The following is a 26,233-nucleotide window of genomic DNA, read 5'->3' as shown; positions in this document are numbered from 1 at the left end:
TATCAAAGTCACAAAACCATAATATTCGGCCATCCACCAACAATCTTTACATAATCCGATGGCATAGCGAGTCAGGTATGCGACGATAACCTTTATTGGGATAAAAAATGACTTTTAAACACCATCTTTATCGAAAGCACCTTCAGCGCACACACGCAAAACCTTTACGTGACTCAACGATGCGTATGCTCGAGCGCGCTGCACCACGTGACGAGCAGTGACGCATCGAGTGAAATGTTTTTTATACAATCTTAAAACGTCTCCAAAACATCTGATTTTTACCAGAATTTCGACAACCGAGTGTTAAGCGTCCGAAGCGATCGCAAAAACCAAAGACAAAATTAAAATTCAAGTTAAAATGAACTCGTAACGTCGACCAAAGCAAAAATACTCCATTTCTCCACATTAATTTATGGAATTATGTTCGACCTCACTGTGACCTTGACCTTTGACCGATTTTGACCAAAATCTAATCAGCACAAGCCATGACACTCCTGAATCACGTGGTGTAATTTGACATTGGATGCTTCTTCCGTTCTCGTGTTATCGTGCCGACAAACAAACACACACACAAACAAACAAACACACAAACAGAGGACGGAAGTCATCAATATACTTATGAAATCTTTAGATTTCGTAAGTAACAAACAAGCAGTCATTGACTGGTACTTATGAAATTGTCAACTTGACCTCTGACGTTGTCTCATAAAAGCTGTCTCTCGAGAAGGTAGCGACGCAAACCAGAAGTTTCTACGATGATTCTGTACCAAACAATCAAAAATCGAATGTTTGACCTCACTGTGACCTTAACCTTTGACCGATTTTGACCAAAATCTTATCAGCACTTGCCATCACCCTCCTGAATCACGTGGTGCAATTTGACATTGGTAGCTTCTTCCGTTCTCGAGTTATCGTGTCTACAAACAAACACACAAACAGAGGAGGGAAGTCATCAATGTACTTACGAAATCTTTAGATTTCGTAAGTAACAAACGAGAAAGACGTCGTGCAAAGCATGATACTTGCAAAATCCATCAAACAAATTTGACTTTAAAAATAATTGGTGGTTGAATTCATTGACCTAATATACAAATCTTATTCAAATTTCAAGTCAGTCGGATGAAAATTGAGGATTTTAGAAATTCCACCGAAGCTGTTGATCTTTTGGTCTTTGTTGACCTCATAAACAATAGGCTTCTTGCTTATGATACACTCTTCCATGTGGTGAAGTTTCTTGCAGATTGGTTTAAAATTGTGATCTGTAGGTGACAGACAGACAGACAGAATAACACACAAGGCCAACCAATTTTCTTGAAAAAATCTTCGATTTTGCAAGTAACAAACAGACAGACGAGGGTGAAAAACATAACCTCCTTCCACCTTTGGTGGGGGAGGTAAACGTATAAAACTGGAACCAGACGTTACAACAAATGGCAACATCGATTTGTGATTTCATCACCCTATGGCCTTCCATCACTGGGTATCATTGTAAATTTCATTCCGACTTTGGTTAGTTTAGGAAAATAATTCATATTTATTTTGGTGTAAATTTATGATGTACAAGTTGGGAGCCCATGGTCAAAATACAATGTAAAAATAAAAGGAAACCATTTATTCTTGCGCTGGCTGAAAGAGCTGAATTGAGGCAGTATTATAATTTTCCCGTAGCTGTGGATGAATTTGAAACAACTTTTACGTAATTTGTTGTCTCCGAGGAGCCTTTCCATGTTTCATGGGGTGGACAGACAGACAGACAGACAGACAGCATTAGCTGATCAAATATACTGCATAGGCCATAGAGTATTCTGAAATTCTAAAATCATCATATTCCTTAACACCAAACATATCACGGCATATTTCTGAAGAGTAAATAAAAATAAAAAAATATTGGGAGCGATTGAAGCAGCGGTCTGTTGCCTTATACACTACCGTTCAATTTTTGGTCTGATTTGAAAAAAATTGTAATTTTCCCTTTTGCTGGATTTTTTTTCTCAATGAGGAGCATTTCTGTGTTTCAGGGTAGCACAGACAGACAGACAGACAGACAGACAGACAGACAGACAGACAGACAGACAGACAGACAGACAGACAGACAGACAGACAGACAGACAGACAGACATCATTAGCCTAATATATACTAGTGGGGCACCCGTGGGAAACCCATGGACATTGACATGCATGACATTTGGACCGCTCCCCTTCATATCTGTTGCTTCACTCATGACAGAGTGGAGGTGGAGAGGATCGTGCATCGGGGAGAGGAGGGATGTTCGTGGGGTAAGGGGTGTGGGAGAGGGTGTGGAGTGACTGACTTCTGCCTTGACTTCATTGACTTGACTTAAGAGGGAGGGAACCTGCCTTGACTGACTTGCATCGAATACACCACTTTACAAATTAAAAATTCTTTAAAACCAAACATTATTAATAAATATTGGATTCCATTGTTAGTACACATAATAAATTTATTACATACAAAGTTTTTCGAAGTATTGTTTAATTATATAGTTGGAAAATAGTTATTACTCACCTGAAATAAACTATATACACACACACACACACACACACACACACTCACACACACACACACACACACACACACACACACACACACACACACACACACACACACACACACACACACACACACACACACACACACACACACAAACATACCCTGGGAACATGAAAAATATACTTAGATGACAGTTTGATGCCAAACTTCAGTTTTCCCACCACCCCACCCTCACTCTTCTTCTCCCCCTCTCTCCTCTATCTCCTCACTACTCCCCTTACCCTCGCTCTTCCACTTCCCCTCCCTCCTCTCCTCCCCCTCTCTTCTCTTTTACCCCACTACTCTCTCTTTCCTCCTCCCCATATCTCGTCCGACCAGATACATTCAAAACGATGTCGTAACTAATTCCCGAGCAGGGAACCCTTCCCTCGCTCTTCTACTCTCCCTCCCTCCTCTCCCCTCTCCTCTCACTACTCCCCCTACCCTCACTCTTCTACTTTCCCTCCCTGCTCTCCTCCCCCTGCCCCTCCCCACGTCACGTCCAACCAGATACATTCAAAATGGCATCGTAACTCATTCCTGAGCAGGGAACCCTACCCTCGCTCTTCCACACCCCCTCCCTCCTCTGCCTCTCTCCTCTCACTACTCGCACTATCCTTGCTCTTCTACTTCCTCTCCCTCCTCTCCTCCCCCTCTCTCCTCCCCCTCTCTCCTCCCCTCTCTCCTCCCCATCCTCACTAATTCCCCCTTTCTCCCTCTCCCTACATCGCGTCCGACCAGATACGTTCAAAATGGCGTCACAACTAATTCCCGAGTAGGGAACCCTACCCTCGTTCTTCTACTCCACTACCCACTCTCCCCCCTCCCAACATCATGTTTGATGCGATCGCAACATCGCGACCTGATGCATTCAAATCGGCTATTAGAATGCATTTTTGTGTACAAACGCCAATATTTGTCTGATTTTTCTCAACTTTTTCTACAATCGAAACTTCAACAATCATTGCGACTACAAAAAATGAAGTCAGAAGGTGAATTGGAGTTAAGGTAAAGCTGTGAGGGAGTCTGAATGGACTTTATATTACAGGCCTTAATTTCACTTTATGCATTTTTGTCTTAAAAACGTTAATTTTCTTCCTGTGTTTTTTGCAACCAAAAATTACACCATCTTAGCAACGACAAAAAAAATGAAATGAGGTATCGAATTGGAGTTAAGATAAAGCCGTGAGAGTGTAAGAAAGTGTGAGCCGGTTGCAAAAGTGGCAAAACGGACCGAACAAAATGGCAGCAATTTGATTTCGAAGTCCCTTCCTGAATGGTGGAAGCCCCTCTCTGAAGTGACAATCCCGACCCCAAACGGATGGATGGACAGACAGACAGACCGACTGACTGGTGGAGATGATACATATAGATACTAGTTCGGCATCCATGGGCATAGACATGTATGATATTTGGACATCTCGAGTGAGATGCTGCATGTAGAGTTTTACAAAATTGGTATTGGCTTTTTGCAGGGGCATACCTAGAGTATTTGGCACCTGGGATGGACCCTTCCTTTGACACTACCCCCCTTCCTCCCCCCCCCTCACTGAAATGAATAATTTTAGAAATTAAATACACAGAAAACATATATATATATATATATATATATATATATATATATATATATATATATATATATATATATATATATATATATATATATATCATGTTTGCAAGTAAAATTTCAAGTGGATTCCAGTTCTGTACCTGCAGTAAGTAAATTGGAAATAAGAAAAATGCAGGACATTAAAAATTCAGCAAATAGGTAATACTGCTTGCCATTGATATAACAAAAACACATCTTCAACCACAGAGAAAACATCACCAGTAATAATTTTTAAAAAGGTGACAGAAAATCCAGTGTCAGGGAATGCCTGGTGATGACACGACGTCATTTCCGTGGCGAAGTTTTTCCTGCCCATGAACTATTTAATGGAGGAGATTAACTTTTCAGAAGGCATGCGACTACAGTACAGTAATGTAATTAATTTTTCAGAATGAAAGGGTTAACCCATAATGCATGTCGAGCTACCATCATGGCCCAGACATGTATGCAAATGAGTTTAACAAGACGTCAACCCAAAGAACGAATCATGACCTTTCCTACAATGCAAAAATGCCCTGATAACTGATGAAAGCATGCTTCTAATTGGTGGAGAAAGCTGATGACAAAAAAACATGTCTGGGATCGTGCTTTATATTGTCCACTGCGATTGTGCTTAAAATGAGGACTCTTGAGGAGAAATAAAAAAAAGTACTGTCAACAGTCTGCTCTCAGCAGCTACTTCAAGCCATCAACATCTGATTCATCCACCAACGAATCCATGCCAAGCACATCAACAGCTTCGCCTCCTCCTCCCTCCTCCCATGAACTACCATTTTCACCACCTCCCACCCTGGAATGTAATGCTGTGTTCCTGCTCCGTGTTTATCTTCGGTTCTATGTTCGATGATGGTTTTAGTTACAATTACTGTCTCTATTATTCGGTACATAAATATATTATAATGTCATTTGCAATTAATACCATTGTTGTCATTTTACTGGTATTTCAACTCTTCCAATGGCACCCACCTCCCCCCTCCCCCAAATTGGCTGCAGCCAGGGCGGATCGCCCTCCCCGCACCCCCTTTAGTACACCAGTAGCTTTTCGTCAGATCCAGAAATTATGTAATCCATCCAATTTATTTCCTTCATCTAATATGTGAATACATGTCCATGCACATGTGAAATACATTTTGATATGTGGAATTCCACATTATGTAAAATGTGAATTCAAGATCTTGATTTTTCCCTCTCCCTCCTCTCTCTGCCACCCCCCCCCCCCAATCCCCACCTCATCATGAATACTACACAGGGGAGATTAACTTACTTCTGCCGTAACTTGATTGACTTGACTTTACATGGGGGAGAACCTGCCTTGTGCCTTGATGGACTTCTGTCAATCATTTTTAGCTCACCTGGAATTTAGTCAGGTGAGCTTGTGCGATCGAGCAGTATCCAGAAGTGAGTGAGTTAGTTAGTCAGTCAGTCCGTAAACATTTCAGTCATTATCGCTTGAACCAAACACACGACTTTGATTAAACTTGGCCATAAGCTTCAAATCTGATGCCTAACGAAGGTGTATTGACTCATTCAAAATTTGCGCTCGTTAATGGGGTATACGGGTTTTTTTGACTCTCCAAAATAGGTGTCTTTTCCGAAACTGCACACACGATCTCAGTGAAACTTGACCACAACCTTCAACACCTGTAATATACCAAAGTGTATCAACTGCATCAAAATCTATGCTCATTAAGGTCTACGAGGGTGGGTGGGTTGGAGGAAGGTTTGACCCCCCCCTCCCCCCAAGATAGGTATTTGCTCTCTTCTCCAAAACTACACATACAATTTTGATGTAACGACCACAACCTTCATCACCTGTAATGCACCAAAGTTTATCCATCCATCCATTGAGACCATACTCTGTACAGAGCTTTGGTGCAGCCAAAGCAGTCTCCTGGGCAGTTGGTCAAAATCCTTGACAGGTCGCCACTCCGACGCAGAATACTCGAATGGCTCAATCATCCCAGCAAGCTGGTTCTCATTTTGCCGACCTCGGAATTAAGACAGGCTCAGTCAACCCCACCTGGTATTTGAACTCAGGACTTTAGGATTCCAAAACCACCACCCTAACCATTAAGCCAACCCCAGGTATAAAGTTTATCGACTGCATCAAAATCTGCGCTCATAAAAGTGGTCTACGGGGGAGGGGGGGAGAGAGGAGATTCCCCCCAACGATAGGTATTTGCTCTCTTCTCCAAAACTACACACACAATTTCGCTGAAACTTGACTTCAACCTTCATCACCCGTGATGTACCAAATTTTGTTCACGGCATACGAAAAATCAGGGCTGAAGTAGTTCTGCGGGGGTTTGAGCCCCCCCCCCCCAAAGTAGGTATTTGCTATCTTCTCTAAAACTACACACAATTTTGATGAAACTTGACCTCAACCTTCATCACCCGTGATGTACCGAAGTTTGTTGACGGCATTTTAAAAATCTGGTGCTGAGGGTGTCTGCAGGGGGTATGAGTGACTTTTTCTCCTGATGTAGGTGAGCTTCAGGATGAACTGTCCTATTTTTAGCTCACCTGGAACGTAGTTCCAGGGAACTTACAGGATGGCATGTTGTCCGTCCATCCACAAATACTTGCAGCTTCTTCTCTGAAACTACACACACGATTCTGATGAAACCTGACTTCAGCCTACATCATCCGTGATGTACCACAGAATGTTCATGACATTAAAAAAATTGGGGTCTAAGGAGGTTGTACAGGGGGGGGGTGGGGGAGGGGGGGTTGCCCCTAAAATATGTATTTGCTTTCTTCTCCAAAACGACACACACAATTCCAATGAAACTTGACCACCACCTTCATCACCTGTGATGTACTAAAGTTTGTTCATGACATAAAAGTACCAGGGGGGGGGGTTGCCCCCCAAAATAGCGATTTGCTGTAACATTGATTCATTGGTACATTTTGCTGATTCTGTTGCATGTTAACTTCCTCCTCACTATCCTTGTTCTACCAGGTTCGTGCCCAAGGGTATTGGCCCTATTTTCCTAATTGGGCTCATTCAATTACTATAACAATTCTGCCTGCATGGGGTTTTTTATTTTTACATTTTTGTATAAAGTTCTTTGTGGTCTAAAGGTCGAAAGCATTTTCAAATGTCAAGTGGTCAAAGTGAGTCTAAAAGGTATAAAGGGTACGCTCCAATAGTACGTAATTATTTGATGTCCTCATGGTCTAACTCACTTTCAAAGAGGACATTATTAGTAGACGTAGTCGAGGCCCAATAATGCGTAATTAATAATGCGACATACTCACGTGGGTTGAAGGAGACTTCACCTTGATGGGCTTCACCAAGGCTTCACCCACAATGTTTTTCAGTTTTATATATGTATCCTCTTAATTTGCATTTGGCACCTATCCAATTTCTTCATTGTGGACCCCAGGCATCAAAAAGATACATATATTGAACAAACATTTTCAAATACGCCTGGTGTTGGCTTAATGGTTTGGGTGGTGGGCTTGGTTCCCAAGGATCCTGAGTTCAAATCCCCCTCAGCTGTTGAATTAATACCAGGTGGGGTTGACTCAGCCTGTCATCCTTCCCAGGTTGGCAAAATGAGTGCCATATTGCTGGTATCCTGTGTTGGAGTGGTGACCCGTCCAGGATTGTACCCAATAGCCAAGGAGACTGCTTATGCAGCACCAACGCCCTGCCCAAAGTATGGTCCCAATGGATGGATGGATTTTCAAATGGAGCACCTCATTGCCATTCGACCATTTAAATTGCATCAGGTGTGGCAATAAATGTGAATTGTTGCTCCCAGCTTGCCGGCTTGATGACAGAAGACACCATTTGCATTTTTGCTTCTCCATCCCTACCACATTTAGAATCCCATGTGGGCACAGGCAATTTGCTAGTGTAGATTGAATGTACGAAAACTTCACAAAGGTTGCCTCCAATGTCTGTGATTGCACCACCAAAGAATGTAAACTAGATCCAGGAACTTTTGTCAAAGAGTCTTCATTTTTAATGGTGTATCTCAGAGTTATAGGCCTCAATCGCCATAATGTGAGTGTGAGCTTTACCATTGCACATCCCTTTCACGGCAGCCTGTGTCCGATGACATGAATATATTTTTTGTTGTTGTGTCGCCACTGAAGGTTTATATTTACCTCCACCACCGAAGGTGGACAGAGGTTATATTTTCACCCCTGTTTGTCTGTCTGCGAGCAGGATATCTCAAAAAATATTACAGACAGATTCAGACGTAGCTTGGTGGACAGTTTGAGTGTGACAAGGATGAATTGATTCAATTTTGGTCAAGATCCAGATACGAGAATCAAAAAAAAAAATTTCCAAGTCATTCTTCACCATTCATAGATAGGGCAAAAAACGATATAGAGTACGTATATCATGATGTTTCAAAATGTGAACAGATTATGACAAAACTTGGTGGTTGAGTTAGGTAGGTGACGAGAACAAGCTGATTACATTTTGGTCAACGTCCGGGTGCAGATCTGGCCTCTATCAGAGAGATACAAAACGTAATATGTTCAGTCTGGTGGAGGTATGTGCTCTACCGAGTGTCATTCTAGTATTTTTATGTGACGGTTGTTTTGTAAATATTTCCTTCAATGGTTCACGGATGTGGATGTGAGTGCTTTAATCGAAGGTATTCAAATGGCACATGGAGTGGATTTATTGTTCATTGGTTATTTGTTTAAAACACAAAATGACTGGGATGGTGAATTTTGTGTTTCTACATGATCAAAATTAGTCTAAAGTCAATATATGCCGCTTCCAATAATTAGAGCAATTTCATCCTCCTTCCCTTTTGATGCTCTGCCATTCTGTGAACCTGCAGCTCTTTCTTGTTCAGTTCCTCCATGAGAATAAATCTCCATATACAAAATAACCAACCCAGCTGGAATTATCTGAATGTTAAAAATTACTTCATCAGAAACGGAATCCGACATCATTTCAATCAAAACTCGATACCTGTATAACCCGAACATCCCAGGAAGATTATTTTGCTGAGGAAAGGTAACTTCCTTCATTAAATTCTAAAACGTTATAAAAGTTTGATTCGTGAAGCCAGTATAATTTTTGAAGGTTTTTTTGTCATTTCATTTTAAATATCTTACTACTACCTTTGAAATAGTGATACAAGTCACATTTGTCAGGTAAATTTATTATCAATAAACATGCTGTGCAATACTACAAATTTTGAAACTTCTGTTGTGGTTATTTGATTTGATGGTAGAAATGGTGATGGCAGTAGACCTGCCAACATTCAAAAAGTACTCTATAAACAAGAAAAAGGTGTCCTCACTTTTTCTAGAGGGGATCCATGGTAGTTTGATAGGGCATGAGATGTCAAACATTATGTGGGTCGATGCCATTTCTGATTTTGACTTTGAAGGTCATGTTCAAGTTCTAAAGGGTCAAATGAGGTCAAATTTGACATATCAATTATACATTCACAGGCGCACAAGATATATATGTATACATATATAAAAACATGCAATGACTGACTCAGAAATATTGTCATTTCATGAAGCATCACAATAATGTGAATAAAGAAAGTTACTTATATCATTTTAGTAGTGATACCTGGTGGCCATTGTTTGAATGTGTTGAGAAGGTTGCAGGTTCGCCACCTTCTGTTGACCATGCCACTAGTCTCGCACGTGAAGGCACGAGGAAAGCTGTACCCTGGCACATCTATTTCACGCCAGCCTGTGCCCGATGATAAGGTGGCTTGGTCTGTGCCGTTTCCCGAGTACTGTCCGCCAAGTTACACGACACCTGTGGTTCTGCAGATGCCTGCTTGGGCAGATCCTGATTACAGGTTAGTTGTGAACTACCGACAATGCCGACTCCTGCATTATTTCTGACAATGCATCCAAGTTGCTTGGTCACGGTTTTACATTCTCAAATCTACCCATAGAGCCCCAATATTGTTAATACTTGGCCTGGGCGATAATCATGATGGGACGATTATGCTTTCCAGTTGTTATCATGATAACGATAATGGAAATTATTTATCATAACTGCTGCACATGCGCAGTTGGTAAATCACACCTTGAACCCATATGTTGTTGGTACATTGGCTGCATTTAGCATTGTCTCTCTCAAATGATATGCCCATATTAAATGCAGCGCTATAAAATATAGCAGGTAATATGATATGTAATGCATATTCTTCAAGATGTAGTTTAAATGGAAGATCGTTAAGCAAAAACATGATTACAACCAACCAACGACTGAAGGCTCAAAACTGTTTTTGATGTCAAATTTGGCAATCTGTTTGACCATGCTTTGTCTATGCGTGAAGTTAAGCACTCAAGGCAACATCATGTCAAAAATAGAGAAGATGAGCGTCCTCGGTGTGTGGAGTTCTGGAATGAAGGACAAGCAGGTCACCTCGTTCTTCTTTCCTCTCACCATTCTTGTTCGATGGAACAGAGCGAGCAAGATGGTGTCTTGTGTTTCATTTATTCATTTGTTTATCCCATTTTACACAACATGGGATTGCTTGGGATTTATTATTCGTGAAGGTATACATCAAAGGCGTTATTTTAAATGTCTGAAGAGAGTCATACACAGATGCCAACCCTCCCGATTTCATCGGGAGGCTTCCGAAAATTCACCCAAACTCCCGCCCTTACGATCACTATCCTTATCCTCCCGAAATTTTGATATTTTTGCACTGTTCACTAATCAGAATGTACTAGTATGAGAATTGAATGAAAAGCATTGTCTGCTACGTATAGCATGTGGTAACTCCATAACGTTCGCTGCTACCAAATTGTACGTAAAAAATTGCAAATTCAAATGAGGAGCAGCGAAACATTGGGTCTGGATCTTGCTTATGCGATCATGCACTGAGATTTAGTGCATGCGGTATGTGTGCAATACAGTGCATGCGGTATGTATGCACAGTGTATATGCATGCGATACGCTCACTGCATGCAGCTGGGCCCCGTACCAGCCCAGCGGTCGCGACCACCGTGCGGTGTTTAACAGCCGCTAGAGTTCTCCGAGTCGCGCTGCAGCTGTGGAACATCGACTTCGAAGTTACCGATGCTTCAAGCCCTCGATGTTGATTACGAAATGGCAGAAAAGAAGCTTACGAAGACCAAGAAATGGTCTCAGAAGTACAAGACCGAATACAGTCTCCAATACCCGTGTATTCGAAAGTCTGAAAGAGGAATTCATCATGCGTATTGTACAGTATGCAGCGTTGATATTTCAGTTGAGCACGGAGGTCGCGATGATATTCAGAAGCACGTTGGAAGCAAACGGCACACAGACATTGTAAAGGAGAGATCTTCGAGCACGAGTACCGGTACACTTCTGAATTATTTCACCAAACAAGGGACAAGCGAGGAAGAGGATGTTACCCGAGCGGAACTTCTCTTTAGTGGATTTATTGTGGAACATAACTTGCCCATATCAGTCTCAGATCATGCTGGACCTCTATTTCAAAAGATGTTTCCAGATTCAAAAGTTGCTTCAAAGTATGGATGTGCAAGAACAAAAACTTCAGCAATAATTGGTGAGTTGTCAAATGTTACTGCTTCATCTATTGCCGATATTGCTAGACTAGCTCCATTTAGCCTAGCTACAGACGGTAGCAATGACAGTGGTGAGGCCCAGCTATATCCTGTCCTGATTTCGTACTATGACAACAGTGCTGGGATTGTGAAGCAAGGTTTGCTAAGTTTGCCTGTGTGCAAACAAGATTCCACTGGAGAAAACATTTTCAAACTGCTTGATCATGAGTTCAGTGACAGGAAAATTCCGTGGGGAAATTGTGTTTCCTTTTGTGCTGATAATGCCTCTGTCATGGTGGGCAAGCACAAAGGAGTCGCTGCTTATATCCACAAACAAAATCCAGAGTGCTACATCATGGGATGCCCTTGCCATATGATGCACAATACGGCCAAGAAGGCGGCTCAGGCCTTACCCATTGAATTAGATGACTTTCTCATCGATATTTACTACTACTTGGACAAAAGTAGTAAACGCGTCAAAGGAGTGAAAGCACTGCAAGAACTCTGTGATGCCCCGACACACAAGATTCTGAAGCATGTCGCAACAAGGTGGCTGTCCCTTGGTCAGTGCCTAGACAGGCTGATTGAACAGTGGGAGCCACTTCGCCTCTTCTTCAAAGAAGAAGTACGAAGAAAAATGCAACCAACTGTAGCCAAGACTCTAACAACGAGCAAGAAGGACGGCACTGTATCTACTGCCAGTACTGGCACTGCAGGATCAAGCACTAGTGGAGCAGCATTCACCACTACCACTGCAGTATCTGCTGCGAAGAAGACAGCAGGGACAGCACCAAAAGCAATGCTGAGAGCAGGTAGCATCACCGGCCCTTCATCACGTTCATCTACAAAGCAGATCCCTTCAGAGTCGAGAAAGACTGTGATAGTCCCATCTACAGGCAAAGAAGGACCCAAGTTAAGTTCTGCTTTTGCCAAATCACTTGATAGAAGCTCAGCAAAACCTTCGAATCAGAGGTCTTCTTCCTTGGCTGCACCTACCTCAAGCTCTCTCCTCAAACGTAAAATTGGATCTGGTACTACGAGTCTGACCTCTTCTGCTGGCAGTAAACGCAAGTGTGATCGCCCTGCGGCTAAGTGTACTACGAGTTCTACAACTAAAAGCGCATCTTCCTCAAACACTGTGCAGGAATCTAGAGAAAAACGTGTCAACAGGATGTTCTTGTCTCCACAAACAAAACTCTATTGTTTCTTCCTTCGATATGCTAACAAGCTTTTTGAGAAGGGGAATCTTCTGCTCCAAAGAGACGAACCCTGTATTCATCTCCTGCACGGAGAATTGAATGGTCTTCTGAAAGATATCTTCGTACGGTTTTTGAAACCATCGGTGTCATCGGTTGCTCTGGTAAATGTACCCTTCTCTGACAGAAATCATCAGAAGAATGATGAGGACCTCATGATTGGGAACGATGCCAAACTGTATATAAGGGAACAAAGGAGTCTCAAGAAATCCATCTTCACTCTGAGTGAGTCAGACATCCAAGGTTTCTTCAGTGCAGTTCGCTCATATAATGTGAAAGCCTGCAATTACATCTTCAAAACCTGGCCGCTAGATGATGAATTAGCCAAGCATGCTCAGGTGCTGGATGTTAAGCTACACCAAGAAGTGGGGTTTGACTGTGTGGAGTTTTTCATCAAGAAATTCCCCTGTCTGTTCAGTGGCGGTGATAGTGACATAGACAGTCTTGAGAGTGAATTCGCTCACTACCAGGCAGATGCCTCCATAGCTACAATTGCTACTGAGACAGTGAGAGTGGATGAGCAGTGGCATCGGATTTCACAGCTCACAGATCCCTGCACTGGTGCCAAGAAGTATCCTAATTTGAGCAAAGTGATGAAGGGAATCTTGGTCATTCCTCATTCGAACGCATCATGTGAGCGGGCACTCAGTCTTGTACGGAAGAATCATACTGAATTTCGTCCCAATTTGAGTGTCAAAACCCTGGAAGCTCTCTTAATTGAAAAACTAGCTCATAGCACCCCTTGCTACCAGAGAGAATACAGCAAAGACATAATCAGAAGGGCTAAAAGAGCCACACAGCTGTCACTCAGCAAAGCTGCCATGGAAAAAGCAAGCAGCAGTAGTACCAGCCAGTAAGGTAAGAAAAATATTGCTTCTTTTGTGCTTTTTGTAAATCTTTGATTGTCCCCTAACTTACTAATATTAACATACATGTAACATTAAAAAGTGCACAATTTTCCCCTTTTTTTGTTCAAAAAGTGGGAATTCTTAACATGTTAAATGCTCCAAAATAGGGCTCAGAGGGCACTAGAGCGTCTAGAACCCCAGAGCTTCCAGGGCCCTAAGGCGGGCCCTGGACTCCGCCGCAAGGGTCGAGCGCTCCGCGCTCGAGATGTGCGCTTAGCGCACATTATTTGGTGTCGGTTGCAAATCCTCCCTAATTCTGATTTCCAAAAGTTGGCATCTCTGAGTCATATCTGACTTTATTCACAAATGTCACAATTAGACATAAACATTAGATGAGTACAACAAAATTTAAATATGCATTTCAATAAAATAGACATTATAAGGGCTTTTCGACTTGCACTCCTCAGGATAAAACCGCAAGCAGATGAAGAAGAAGCAGCAAACTCTCACTTGTAACGTTACAATGTAATGTCCTCAATGTTAATTGGTTGAGAGAAAGAAAGGATGGGATTACCTGATTGGTGGAACCATGGAGCATCATGAATAATGAGTAGGTGGAAATGGAACGGAAATTAACCATCATGAACAATGAATAGGTGGAGATGAATCACAAAGCACCGGCGGAAATGTAGTGTTAATTAGCTGAGGGCTAGTGGTGGCGGGGGGTGGTTTTCATGATGACTCGACATTGAAATACCAACTAACGAGTCCAGAGTTACTCCGCCCATGATCGGTTTTATATATACATTATATTATATGGACAGTACCAATCAAAAGTTTGGACACCTATTCATTCAAGGGTTTTTCTTTATTTTTACAATTTTCTACATTGTAGAATAATAGTGATGACATCAAAACTATGAAATAACACATATGGAATTATGTAGTAACCAAAAAAGTGTTAATCAAAATATATTTTATATTTTAGATTCTTTAAAGTAGCCACCCGTTGCCTTGATGACAGCTTTGCACACTCTTGGCATTCTCTCAACCAGCTTCATGAGGTAGTCACCTGGAATGCTTTTCCATTTACAGATGTGCCTTGTTAAAAGTTAATTTGTGGAATTTATTTCCTTAATGCGTTTGAACCAATCAGTTGTGTTGTGACAAGGTGGGGTTGGAATGCAGTAAATAGCCCTATTTGGTAAAAGACCATTATTTTGTCTGTACTGTCGTCGTCCATATTATGGCAAGAACAACTCAACTAAGCAAAGAAAAACGACAGTGCATCATTACTTTAAGACATGAAAGTCAGTCGATCTGGAAAATTTCAAGAACTTTGAACGTTTCTTCAAGTGCAGTCGCAAAAACCATGAAGCGCTATGATGAAACTCGCTCTCATGAGGACCGCCACAGGAAAGAAAGACCCAGAGTTACCTCTATTGCAGAGGATAATATTATTGGAGTTACCAGCCTCAGAAATCGCCAATTAACTGCACCTCAGATTGCAGCCAAAGTAAATGCTTCACAGAGTTCAAGTAACAGACACATCTCAACATCAACTGTTCAGAGGAGATTGCGTGAACCAGGCCTTCATGGTCGAATTGCTGCAAAGAAACCACTACTGAAGGAGACCAATAAGAAGAAGAGACTTGCTTGGGCCAAGAAACATGAGCAATGGACATTAGACCGGTGGAAATCTGTCCTTTGGTCTGATGAGTCCAAATTTGAGATTTTTGGTTCCAACCGCCATGTCTTTGTGAGACACAGAGAAGGTGAACGGATGATCTCTGCATGTGTGGTTCCCACCGTGAAGCATGGAGGAGGAGGTGTGATGGTGTGGGGGTGCTTTGCTGGTGACACTGTCGGTGATTTATTTAAAATTCAAAGCACGCTTAACCAGCATGGCTACAACAGCATTCTTCAGCGATATGCCATCCCATCTGGTTTGCGCTTAGTGGAACCATCATTTGTTTTTCAACAGGACAATGATCCAAAACACACCTCCAGGCTATGTAAGGGCTATTTAATCAAGAAGCAGAGTGATGGAGTGCTGCTTCAGATGACCTGACCTCCACAATCATCCGACCGAAACCCAATTGAGATGGTTTGGGATGATTGCAGAGTGAAGGAAAGGCAGCCAACAAGTGCTCAGCATATGTGGGAACTCCTTCAAGAAATCTTCAGATTAAAGGTGAAAGTTCCTCCCAAATCGGTCGGATGGTGGTTCGGTCGTTTGATTTTCATCATTTTATCAGAATAATTATCAAGGAGAAAACAAGAAGTTCACTGTACTTTATTTTGCAGTATGTTTTATTAATCATATTTATTACAATTTGAGGGGATTGGAGGGGTATTATTTACTACAAGTTATTGCAAATTTACAATATTTCACTTTATGCGTAAAATAGATTTTGTTGGCTTGGTTTGTAGAACCGAACGACCATGTATGTGTATGTATGTATATATATATATATATATATATATATATATATATATATATATATATATATATATATATATATATATATATATATATATATCTCACACAGTCTATGGGAAATTGAGTTCCAACTTCGGAACATCCAACTTAAGAATGATGTTTGGGAACACTACCTGTTTGTAAGCCAACGACTCACTGTACATTAAACATATGCCTATGCAAGAAATCCATTAAGCTGTTATTATGTAGACACTGTAAATATTTGTATCTGTTTTTATTTGGATCTTCCTTGCAGCTCTTTCTTGGAGCAATAAAGACGTGAACCAATGAAGATGCCATCGAGCATTGTCGAGTAGCAATGTGTGACCAAAATTTATCAACTGCAGTGAATTTGGGCTCGGCTGTGCCAGAATACTAGTAACATGGGGGAAACCCAACATAAATAACCTGAGGATGTACTTCTGTTGGTTTCAAATGCATAATTGAGTTCACCGATTTGCAATTACGATTGATGGCCTTTTTTGCTTCCGCATTCTTCACTCACAGCACCATTTGTACCTACTATCTGCCATTTTTACGTTTTTGTGCAGATAAGATGTGTCTAAGGATAAATGCTTCTCTCCTATGCCCCTGATTCCTCAAGGAAACCACCATGATGAAAGCATCTGACCTCACATATTTGTTTACCTGCCCAATTGGGTCAAAAACACTCCCCCCACTTTGGACCCATGCACGGAATGAACACACAGCTTCCCATAGTTCAGTTCTACTCTACTCAGCTCAGCTGTTATCCAGTGGGGAAGGACAATCGTTTTTTACTGTGAGGGGGAAAAAGGAAGTTATGTGCAATGCGTTATGTTTGGGTCACTGACTTAATATTACATGTTCCACAGTACTTTTGCGAACTGGAATGTAACGCCACCAAAGTACAATCAGTTGGATGGCAGCGTTGAGAGACGCAGCCACACAGGAGAATACATGGTCATTGAAAATATTCCCAGGTAAGTGAGGCCTGTTCACCGCAAGCAGTTAATCATTTGACGTAACAGCCAGGGATTGGTTAAACATGGAATGAACGGTTTCCATAAAAGTTTTGGGCTTTACCTTTCATCAGAGCAAAAAGGGTAAGGCCCGAAATAGCAGGTTCTTTTTTATTCATGGCGGATCAATTACTATTTAGAGGATTTTATTTGCCATTTGTTTTGCTTGCTTTTGAGTTTGATTCACAAGTGCAGTCCTTTTATGGTTGGGGGTGAGGGGCTGGAGGGTGGGGTGGGGGTGAGGGGATAGAGGCATTTATCGACTACAGTTGCATCATTGATTCGTGTACTTTTCTGTTATGATGCTGGAATCTTGCATTTCAAATCTCACATATTGTGTTTTCTTGTTAATTGTCTACTGAAGTTCTTTGGTAGTTTATTTAAAACTAGCAAATACCACCCGTCGCTTCGTTGACGGGAATACTAAAGAGGGGAGGGGGAAAAAGAGGGAGAGAGGGGTGGGGGAGACAGAGCTGGGAGGGTCAAGAGGTGGAGGGGAAAGGAGAAAGGTGAGGAGGGGTGGTGGATCGAGGAGGGTGGGGGAACGATGAGGGGTGGGGGAAGGAAAGACAGACATGCGGTGGAGCGTTCATGGCGATTCACACTGTTTCATCAAAATTATTCTGCGTAGAATAACAGTGAAGATGGAAACAAAATAATGTCTGAAATCCATTTTCTACCAGTCGTACTATAAACACGGTCTGGAGACAAACGGCGCCTGGACGCGCCCAGAGACAAAACAGCGCCCAGACACGTCCGGAGACAAACTGTGCCCGGACGCGTCTGGAGACAAAACTGTGCCCGGACGCGTCCGGAGACAAACAGCGCCCGGGCTCATCTTTAAGAGAGGTGTGGGAGGAGGGTGCTGCACTCTTGGGAGGGAGTAGAGCAAGTAATGGGACAAAGAGAGGGAGGAGTGGGGGTCGGGGAGTTAGCAGAGAGAACATGTTATGCTTTATAAACAACACACACACACACACACACACACACACACACACACACACACACACACACACACACACACACACACACACACACACACACACGTGCTTGGCCGATATCAGCAATTTTTTTCTGGAATTGGCAGGTTGGAGTCAGTGTGATTACCAACTGCAGTACTTTCTGTAAACATCCCAGAAATCTTGAGTAGCTTTCACCGAAAAACAATATACAGACGTTTCAGGGATACGTTCACAGACATTAATCTTTGTAAACAGCTGCATGTGACTGGTGCAAAAAAAAAATTTGGCTCAGTAATTTAGAAAACACATGAATACAGCAAACGGCTTGGAAATCGGGTGTTATTTCACAACAACTCGCCCAGGGCGACGGGGCACGGACCACTCGCCCAGGGCGACGGGGCACGGCAAAAACAACCACGGTGACTTAACGATTCGCTCTGAATGACGGGCAACGGCAAAAACATCCACTGTGAGTGAACGATTCGCTCTGAATGACTGGGCACGGCAACAACATCCATGGTGAGTGAACGATTCGCTCTGAATGACGTGGCATGGCTAAAACATCCATGGTGAGTGAACGATTCGCTCTGAATGACGTGGCACGGCTAAAACATCCACAGTCGGTGAACGATTCGCTCTGAATGACGTTGCTCAATACCGCTCTCGACAATGGGTGCTCGGCAAGTGGCTTAAGCTGTTGCCTGCTTGTCTGTGCACATGTCACTTGGTAAATTGGTTAAGGGTCCGACAAACTTTTAACTTTTTTTTAAAACTTCCGTTTTTTACCAGATTTGCTTTGATTCCCTGTAGAGCACTTCACAAAACGTCTGAAAATGTAGACACAGTTCCAGCAGACACTATGGATAGTCAGTCTCTTTGGGGGACAGTGCACAAGGTCTTGCAGTAAATGCATTTGATCGTATAGCTCAATGAAGCTGGTTAATTTTGGCACATTTCTAAATGTTTTTGTTCACGCAATAGAATTCTCCAAACAGTAGAAAAAGATGTTTAATGCTTTGGAAATTTCACATTTTCTTGTTTATGTATGGAGAAGGAGGGAATATAGTCTTGCTTGCTTAATATAAAGTAAATCGGTTTATCAGCTAAGTTATAAGCCTTGTTATTGCTTTAAATTATTAGATTTCACAACGGATTTTGACACTTATTTAGTCCAAACAATATCTGATCCTCAAAACTGAAACAATATTTCGATTATATACTTTAATTCGTCCATGACAGTAGATCGTGGAAAGTCGTTTCATGTAATGCATGAAATTGCCCCCAGCTCCTAATTTGAAAACTATTGTACTTACAAAAGCGATTCCTAGCTGATGAACATGCATTCCATAATATTCGTGAGGAAAGTGAAAAAAACACTTCATAGTTGAGAAATCGTTGCGGCCTGTTCCAAGTCAGGGCATGGTTGAGCGGGTGACAAAACATGGTGGCTTCAGACCCCAGAGAGATTACCCAGGAAACGCCTTAAGACCCAAGACAGCGAGGCAGCCGAGTACTGCCTGATCAAGGATATAATTATATAAGGCTGTTAATTATCTTCAAAAGGGGTGTGTTAATGAACCCAAACGCCCAATTTCTAGTCATACACTTCCTTGGATTTCCCTTAGTATGCATGCAAAGTTTCAGCCTGCTAGTTTTTATGGTTTTGGAGATGAGGACACACTCGGTACACTCTCTTCTTGTCATGTTGTTCAGGTTATGTATGGAAAGCTTTTCCATGAGTTCAAGATAACGAAAAGAATGTGAACTACCATTGAGGTCAATTAATCTTGCATATTTTACTGTATTAGTTAAGAACCTGTCTTATGATGCATTAATTCCCACCAGAATTATTGACGTGTTAATTCTCACAGAATTGACATATTTTGTATGACTTGTAATCGCACTGCTCCTGGTGGGTGGGAGAATGTCATAGACATCCATATGGAGATAATTTGGGTCTCTCCCCATCCCCACTCTGAACCCCTGGGACTATGAATATATATTTTTTGCAACCACCTGAAACCTACCACTGCTCACCTCGAGTACAACCACCAGCTTTCAATGCATTCCTTCCAGTGATTCAGGAGTTTGTAGAAGTAAAACAAACAAACACGCAAACACAGACACTTCTCAAATTAGAGAATGAATCAAATTGATGAAGATGAGGACAGTGTTTCATCATACTAAAATACTCAATTTAGTGTCTGTTTGTCTTGTGGACTGACAGGATAGCTGAGGTATGCACACTTGCCTCTAGGCTGTCTCGCCTGAGTTTGAATCTTGGTCAAGCTATAAACTATCATCCCAGTGTTTCACAGGCAGGGTGATTCATCAATGTATGTGACATCTCAGAGATTGATGTTAAACTAGGCGTCCTGTCTGCCGGTATTAGTTGGTGGATGTTAAAGACCCTATGATGTCCTTCTTGAAGAGGATGTGAGCTATCACTGGTACTATGGACAAATTCCTGCCGTAACTACTTTGTCGTAGATCAGTTTCGTGAAAGACTTGGGTCAAAAACTTTACCCGGGCAACCTCATAAGAATATGGGAACATTTTGGGCCATTCAAGAAGAAGAAGAAGGAGAAGAGGAGGTACATGTCTATGGTGGATGCATTCGGTCGTTACTTATCCAATGTCAACCAAACTTCGCGGTGGGAACTAAAGGTCAAAAGATAAAGGTTGTAGCTACTTTGCCTTCTCCATAAATAATTACTGTATAGTGCTGCTCTCGTTCATGGTGGGGGGGGGGGTATGACGAGCGACGCTTCAGAGCCCTTAATTGCATGACGCGTAAGAGGCCTTTGCTTTATCTTCAGTCATTTAGCCTATGTTACTTTAGACTAGACTACAAAAATATAGCCTATGTTACCATCTTTATTGCCTTTTCTCCCCTTGGAAAAAACGACAGGTTAAGGTTTATAGATTGCAGCTTGACCATCGTTCCACGTTATCATGGAAATTTTCCAAGGCCGCTTCTAATAGCAAATAGTCACGACAACAACAACGATAATAGCATAAAAATAATATTGATCATCATATTAACATGTGCTCTGCAGTGTTCAGAATGGGATAAAGATATTTTGAAATGCCCTTCTTCTCATCTTTGTTTTTAGGAATCCGTGTGGCAGGACGGGACTTCTGGGTCGTGGTTTGCTGGGGAAGTGGGGTCCAAATCATGCTGCTGATTCCGTTGTGACAAGGTGGCTGTTGATGGACACCACGATGACCTATATGAACTACTGCAGCAAACTTAGTGAAAAGTTGCAACATGTGCAGAAAATGCAGATGTGACCTAAACCTGCAGCAAATGAGCTTTGAAATTGTACCAAATGTATGATAACAGCCTGGATGAACAAATACTTTGAAACTCGGAACTTGTTAGAAATCCAGATATCAAGTGTTAAAGATGCGATACTGGATTTGCAGAGTTCTCTGACAACTCACTTTAGTAATGAGCATTTCTCATGCAGATACTTCTGAAATGTTCCATACTTACAGCTTGTACCTTATCTTAAGTTGTTGCCACCTTTCATAAGAATAGGTTAAGCTAATTGTACGAATTAGGTTGATTGATTGTCTGAGTGATGGCAATTAGGTGTGCATGTTTGGTCATTTTCAAACTCCTATTTATTGAATAACAAGGAATTTTAGTGCAGTAGGAGGCCATTCGGCCCATTGTGCCTCTGCTACACTAGATTAAACAAATCCATCTCATGCCCCAGACTCAATCTCAATTGGGGAGTATTTATTATTTGGGTACCATTGGCCTTACAGGCTGTGGTACCTTATTGTTTCTATTCTGTTTATTTTTAGTCCTAGTGCGTGCCCGTAGGTGCGGGCTCGTAGGTGCGAGCCCGTAGGTGCATGCCAGTATGTGCAGCTTCGTTCATTCGCTCTCGTAAACGACGACTGGATTGGGGAATTGTTTCAATTCGATCGGACCAACCGTACCATAAATGGCCATAACTTGGGAAACACCTGGGAAACATACTCAGGTCCCCAGCGTCAATTGTGACGTCATATCAAACGAAGAAGAAGAATTGTGACGCCCCCTCTCTCTCGCCCCCCTCTCTCTCCCCCCTCTCTTGCCCCTCCTCTCTCTCCCCCCTCTCTCACCCCCACTCTCACCCCCTTCTCTCTCCTCTCTCTTGAATTGTGACACCCCCTCTCTCTCACCCCTCTCTCTCTCACCCCCTCTCTCTCTCACCCCCCTCTCTCCGTCCCCTCTCTCCGTCCCCTCTCTCCGTCCCCTCTCTCCGTCCCCTCTCTCCCTCCCCTCTCTCCCTCCCCTCTCTCCCTCCCCTCTCTCGCCCCCTCCCCTCTCTCGCCCCCTCCCCTCTCTCGCTCCTCCCCTCTCTCGCCCCTCTCTCGCCCCCTCTCTCGCCCCCTCTCTCGCCCCCTCTCTCGCCCCCACTCTCTCCCCCCTCTCTCCCCCTCTCTCCCCCCTCTCTCCCCCTCTCTCCCCCCTCTCTCCCCCTCTCTCCTCCTTCTCTCTCCCCCTCTCTTCCCCCTCTCTCCCCCTCCTCTCCCCCTCCTCTCCCCCTCCTCTCCCCCCTCCTCTCCCCCCTCCTCTCTCCCCCTCCTCTCTCCCCCTCCTCTCTCCCCCTCCTCTCTCCCCCTCCTCTCTCCCCCCTCCTCTCTCCCCCTCCTCTGTCCCCCTCCTCTCTCCCCCCTCCTCTCTCCCCCTCCTCTCTCCCCCTCCTCTCTCCCCCCTCCTCTCTCACCCTCTCTTCTGGAAATGTATTCACAAATGTCTACCAAGCACAACAATTAATTCAAACCTTGGGAAACAGCTCTTTCCCTTGGGAAAATTCAAACCTTGGGATTAATTAATAATTTGAACAATTAATTCAAACCTTGGGAAAAAACAGCTTTCAAACCTTGGGAAACACTTGGGAAACAGCTGTAACGGATGAAGAACGATATCAAACCTTGAAAAGGCACATACTCAGATCCCCAGCGTCGATTGTGACATCATATCAAACAAAGAAGAAGAAGAATTGACGTCAACCGTGCAAAAATAAATCAATAAATAAACATTAATTGTGAAGTCATTCGTGATGTCATAGCACCGTGTATTGTCATTGGTTGACAGATAAATGGCCGTAACTTGGGAACCGCTTGTCCGATTAATATCAAACCTTGAAAAGGCACATCCGCGGGTCCCCAGCAATATTCCTGGCAAGTTTCAATCAGATCGGACCGGTTGTCATCGAGAAATGGCAGTCGCAGACAGACAGACACACATACAGACACACACACATAGAGATTGCTGTAATTATAGATAGATAATTATTAGTTATTCTTCGTCCCATGTTGGACTATTTTTTTGCTTGATTATTTCTTCAACATTTTTTTTCTCAGCAACCGCTTATCCAATTGATACAAAATTTGGAGGGTAGGAGTGACCCCCCCCCCCCCAATGGAGAATATTTTAATGATAAACATAGATCATGTGGTATGGCATTAAACGAAATGTGGATTAAACGAAAAATCAGGTAATCATATCTCTGAAACCGCCAATCGGAAAAAATTGCAACTTAGCACATCACATTCATATAACAATGTGGAATCAGGACGTTGCAATGATGACATTATACAATAGGTGAAGTATTAGAGCAGCTAAAATAGATTTACTTGATTCCTTTGTCCTAAAAAATCTGAAACTTCGCACACACAATCTCTGACCAAGTAAAAATTGATTCATTGTCCCAATTGGACTTTGTGACTCTCTCCTTTACAATGTTTTTTTATTATCTTGCCAAAACGAAGTTTTTGCAAGATATGTTAGTCAGCTTGTATGTTTTTTTTTTTTGTTTGTTTGTCTGTAATCACGTATAAAAAATTCTGCAGAGCACAGTTATCTTTGGAAATTTTTGTAACTTCGCATATCAGAGGCCTATAGAGGTCCCTTTCAGCGCATAAAATTCTGAAGGTCAAGGTCACTTTGTCGCAAATCAGGGGAGTCGACGAAACCCTTATTTTTTGAGTAATTTTGATCGGATCGTATTCAAACTTCATGGGAATATAGTTCATGGTCTGGTGCTCAGCTGATTAATTTTTGGTGGCGATTGGCCTTGACCTTCATGGTTAGTGCCTAAGGTCAAACATATTTGACCCCAAGGTCAAATTTTCAAGTTTTAGGAACCATATCGTGTAGTACCTCAAATTGAACACCTCGATGAGTGCTTTCTAGATATGTCAAGCTTGAGACATTATGACGTCATTTGGTGACGTTATGAGGAAAACACATTTTTCATGGTTACTTTGTAGAACGATTCTCATCGGAATCTCTCGTAGGCAGATATTCCTCAAGGAGTCGCTCCTGGTGGATAGCGGCTCTGTTCACCTCAGTGTGACCTTAAAGAAGTCACACGTGGTCACCTTTTGGTTTATTATATTTTTTGTAAAACTGACCTGTTTAATGAATTTAAATTACTGCTTTAAATATTTGAATGAATTGCTCTATTTGAATTACTATCGGTGAAATAATTGCCTTGAAGGTGCTTGTGCTACAATGAAGAACAAGTCTTCTTAGTTCATTTGCACAATTGATGAGGTCACAACTTCTCCTCATTCAGTGTGGGTTTGCAGCATTGAATATCACAGAAGTTGCCCATAATGGCTCCTTCGCTGATTAAGCCAAGGGGAAACTGGTTCTTCACACCCCTCATGGCTCGCATCATGGAAATGAGGAGAGGAGGCAAGGGTTGAGTGTCAGGGAGTTGGGATGAGGTTTGTGGAAGGAGCCCAAGCCACCTAATCCCATGCAAAAACAAACAAACTGTGGGCTGCACAACTGCATAAGCTGCAATTATGCAGTTCATATTGTTTTTTTTAAAAATTTGTGTGTGATTATGTGGTTAGGGAATTTTTCTTGGCTGTACCACTTATGAACAATGGAGGTAGAGGATCGTTCAGGTAACCTGTTTTGCATTATTATATTTCTGCTGTTAACTTTTTTGCAGATGGAAATGGATTGATGGTAAAGTGGCAAAGAAGGATGGAAAACCTGTGATGCAGTTTGTAGCCATCCAGAGAAGGGACTGTGGCGAGTGGGCTCTTCCAGGGGTGAGTGAGCTCCTGCCAGGGGAAGGGTCAGCGGGTTTTTTTCTGGGGGAGAAAAGTGGGTGACGGTGAGTAGTGCTGCTGTAAGAAGAGGGGTGGGTGGGCAGGCTCCTTTCAAAGAAGGGATGAACATGTTGTCAAATATGAAAACCCTATCTCAGTTACTTGCATATCTTTTTCAAACATTGTATTCTGTTAAGATATTAAGCCTTGTTACAGAAAACAAAGTATTAAATTATTGTGATTAGTTTTGAGATGTTGTACACCTTATGATATAAAGGTATCCCTGATTTTACCCTCTATGACCAGGGCATGGTAGACCCTGGGGAGCAAATCGCAGCAACAGTGAAGCGAGAGTTTTGTGAAGAAGCGATGAACAGCTTAAGTCTGACCAAAGATGAACGACACAAACTTCAGGAACTCATTTCGACCATTTTCCAGCACGGAGAAATGGTAATGCTGGTATAAACCAAAAGTAAATGTGTGTCAACTTATGAATCTCGCCTTTAACCATTGTCATTGTACTGTGCATTATTGTTGTACTGGGAAATATTTTCATTGTGATTGTTTGTGCTGTATTAGTGGCAGAGTAATAGTTTTATGCAGTGGTAAATATTGTTGCGATTTGTCGGTTACTGTTAGCTTTATCTGCCACGACAAGTTTTTCGTAAAGTTGAAGACAATGAAACAGCAGAAACGAGAGTTCATAGAACGCCTTATCCCACCCAGTCTTGAGAAAAAGGACATGGGAATCAACTTTTCAATTCTTGCTTTGCTTTTCCGAGCACGATCGATATTGCCTGTGAGCTGCGATTTTGTCTGAACTCGATATTTCAATTCCATAGGTTGCGAGCAGCAATTTTGATTGGTCATGATAGTGGAAAATTGTGTAATATCTTGTCCGTCAGTACTTGCTAAGGAGACGCCACACAGTCAGGCTTGGATTC

The 26,233-nt window shown here is 42.3% G+C and overlaps 1 protein-coding gene across 4 annotated transcripts in view; it reads left to right on the top strand.

Annotated features, from left to right (window-relative positions):
- NUDT9 (nudix hydrolase 9) overlaps positions 1–26,233 on the top strand; it is a 73,859-nt gene that overhangs the window by 35,285 nt on the left and 12,341 nt on the right. For 3 of the 4 annotated variants that reach the window (XM_085879568.1, XM_085879564.1, XM_085879565.1), the window contains 5 exons: positions 9,752–9,958; positions 17,107–17,214; positions 21,332–21,418; positions 25,187–25,289; positions 25,596–25,739. In XM_085879568.1, coding sequence (XP_085735694.1) covers positions 9,780–9,958; positions 17,107–17,214; positions 21,332–21,418; positions 25,187–25,289; positions 25,596–25,739 — 621 coding nt within the window. In that variant the 5' untranslated portion in view covers positions 9,752–9,779. Of the gene's footprint in view, positions 1–5,409; positions 5,528–9,751; positions 9,959–17,106; positions 17,215–21,331; positions 21,419–25,186; positions 25,290–25,595; positions 25,740–26,233 lie in introns of all 4 variants that reach the window. The other variant, XM_085879566.1, reaches the window with a different exon arrangement.

The sequence above is a fragment of the Eptatretus burgeri genome, chromosome 4 (assembly GCF_056783735.1).
Source record: "Eptatretus burgeri isolate ZD-2024b chromosome 4, Ebu_testis_v1, whole genome shotgun sequence".
NCBI lineage: Eukaryota > Metazoa > Chordata > Myxini > Myxiniformes > Myxinidae > Eptatretus > Eptatretus burgeri.
The sequence above is the reverse complement of the archived record's forward strand: the minus strand, read 5'-3'. Positions and strand labels throughout refer to the sequence as shown.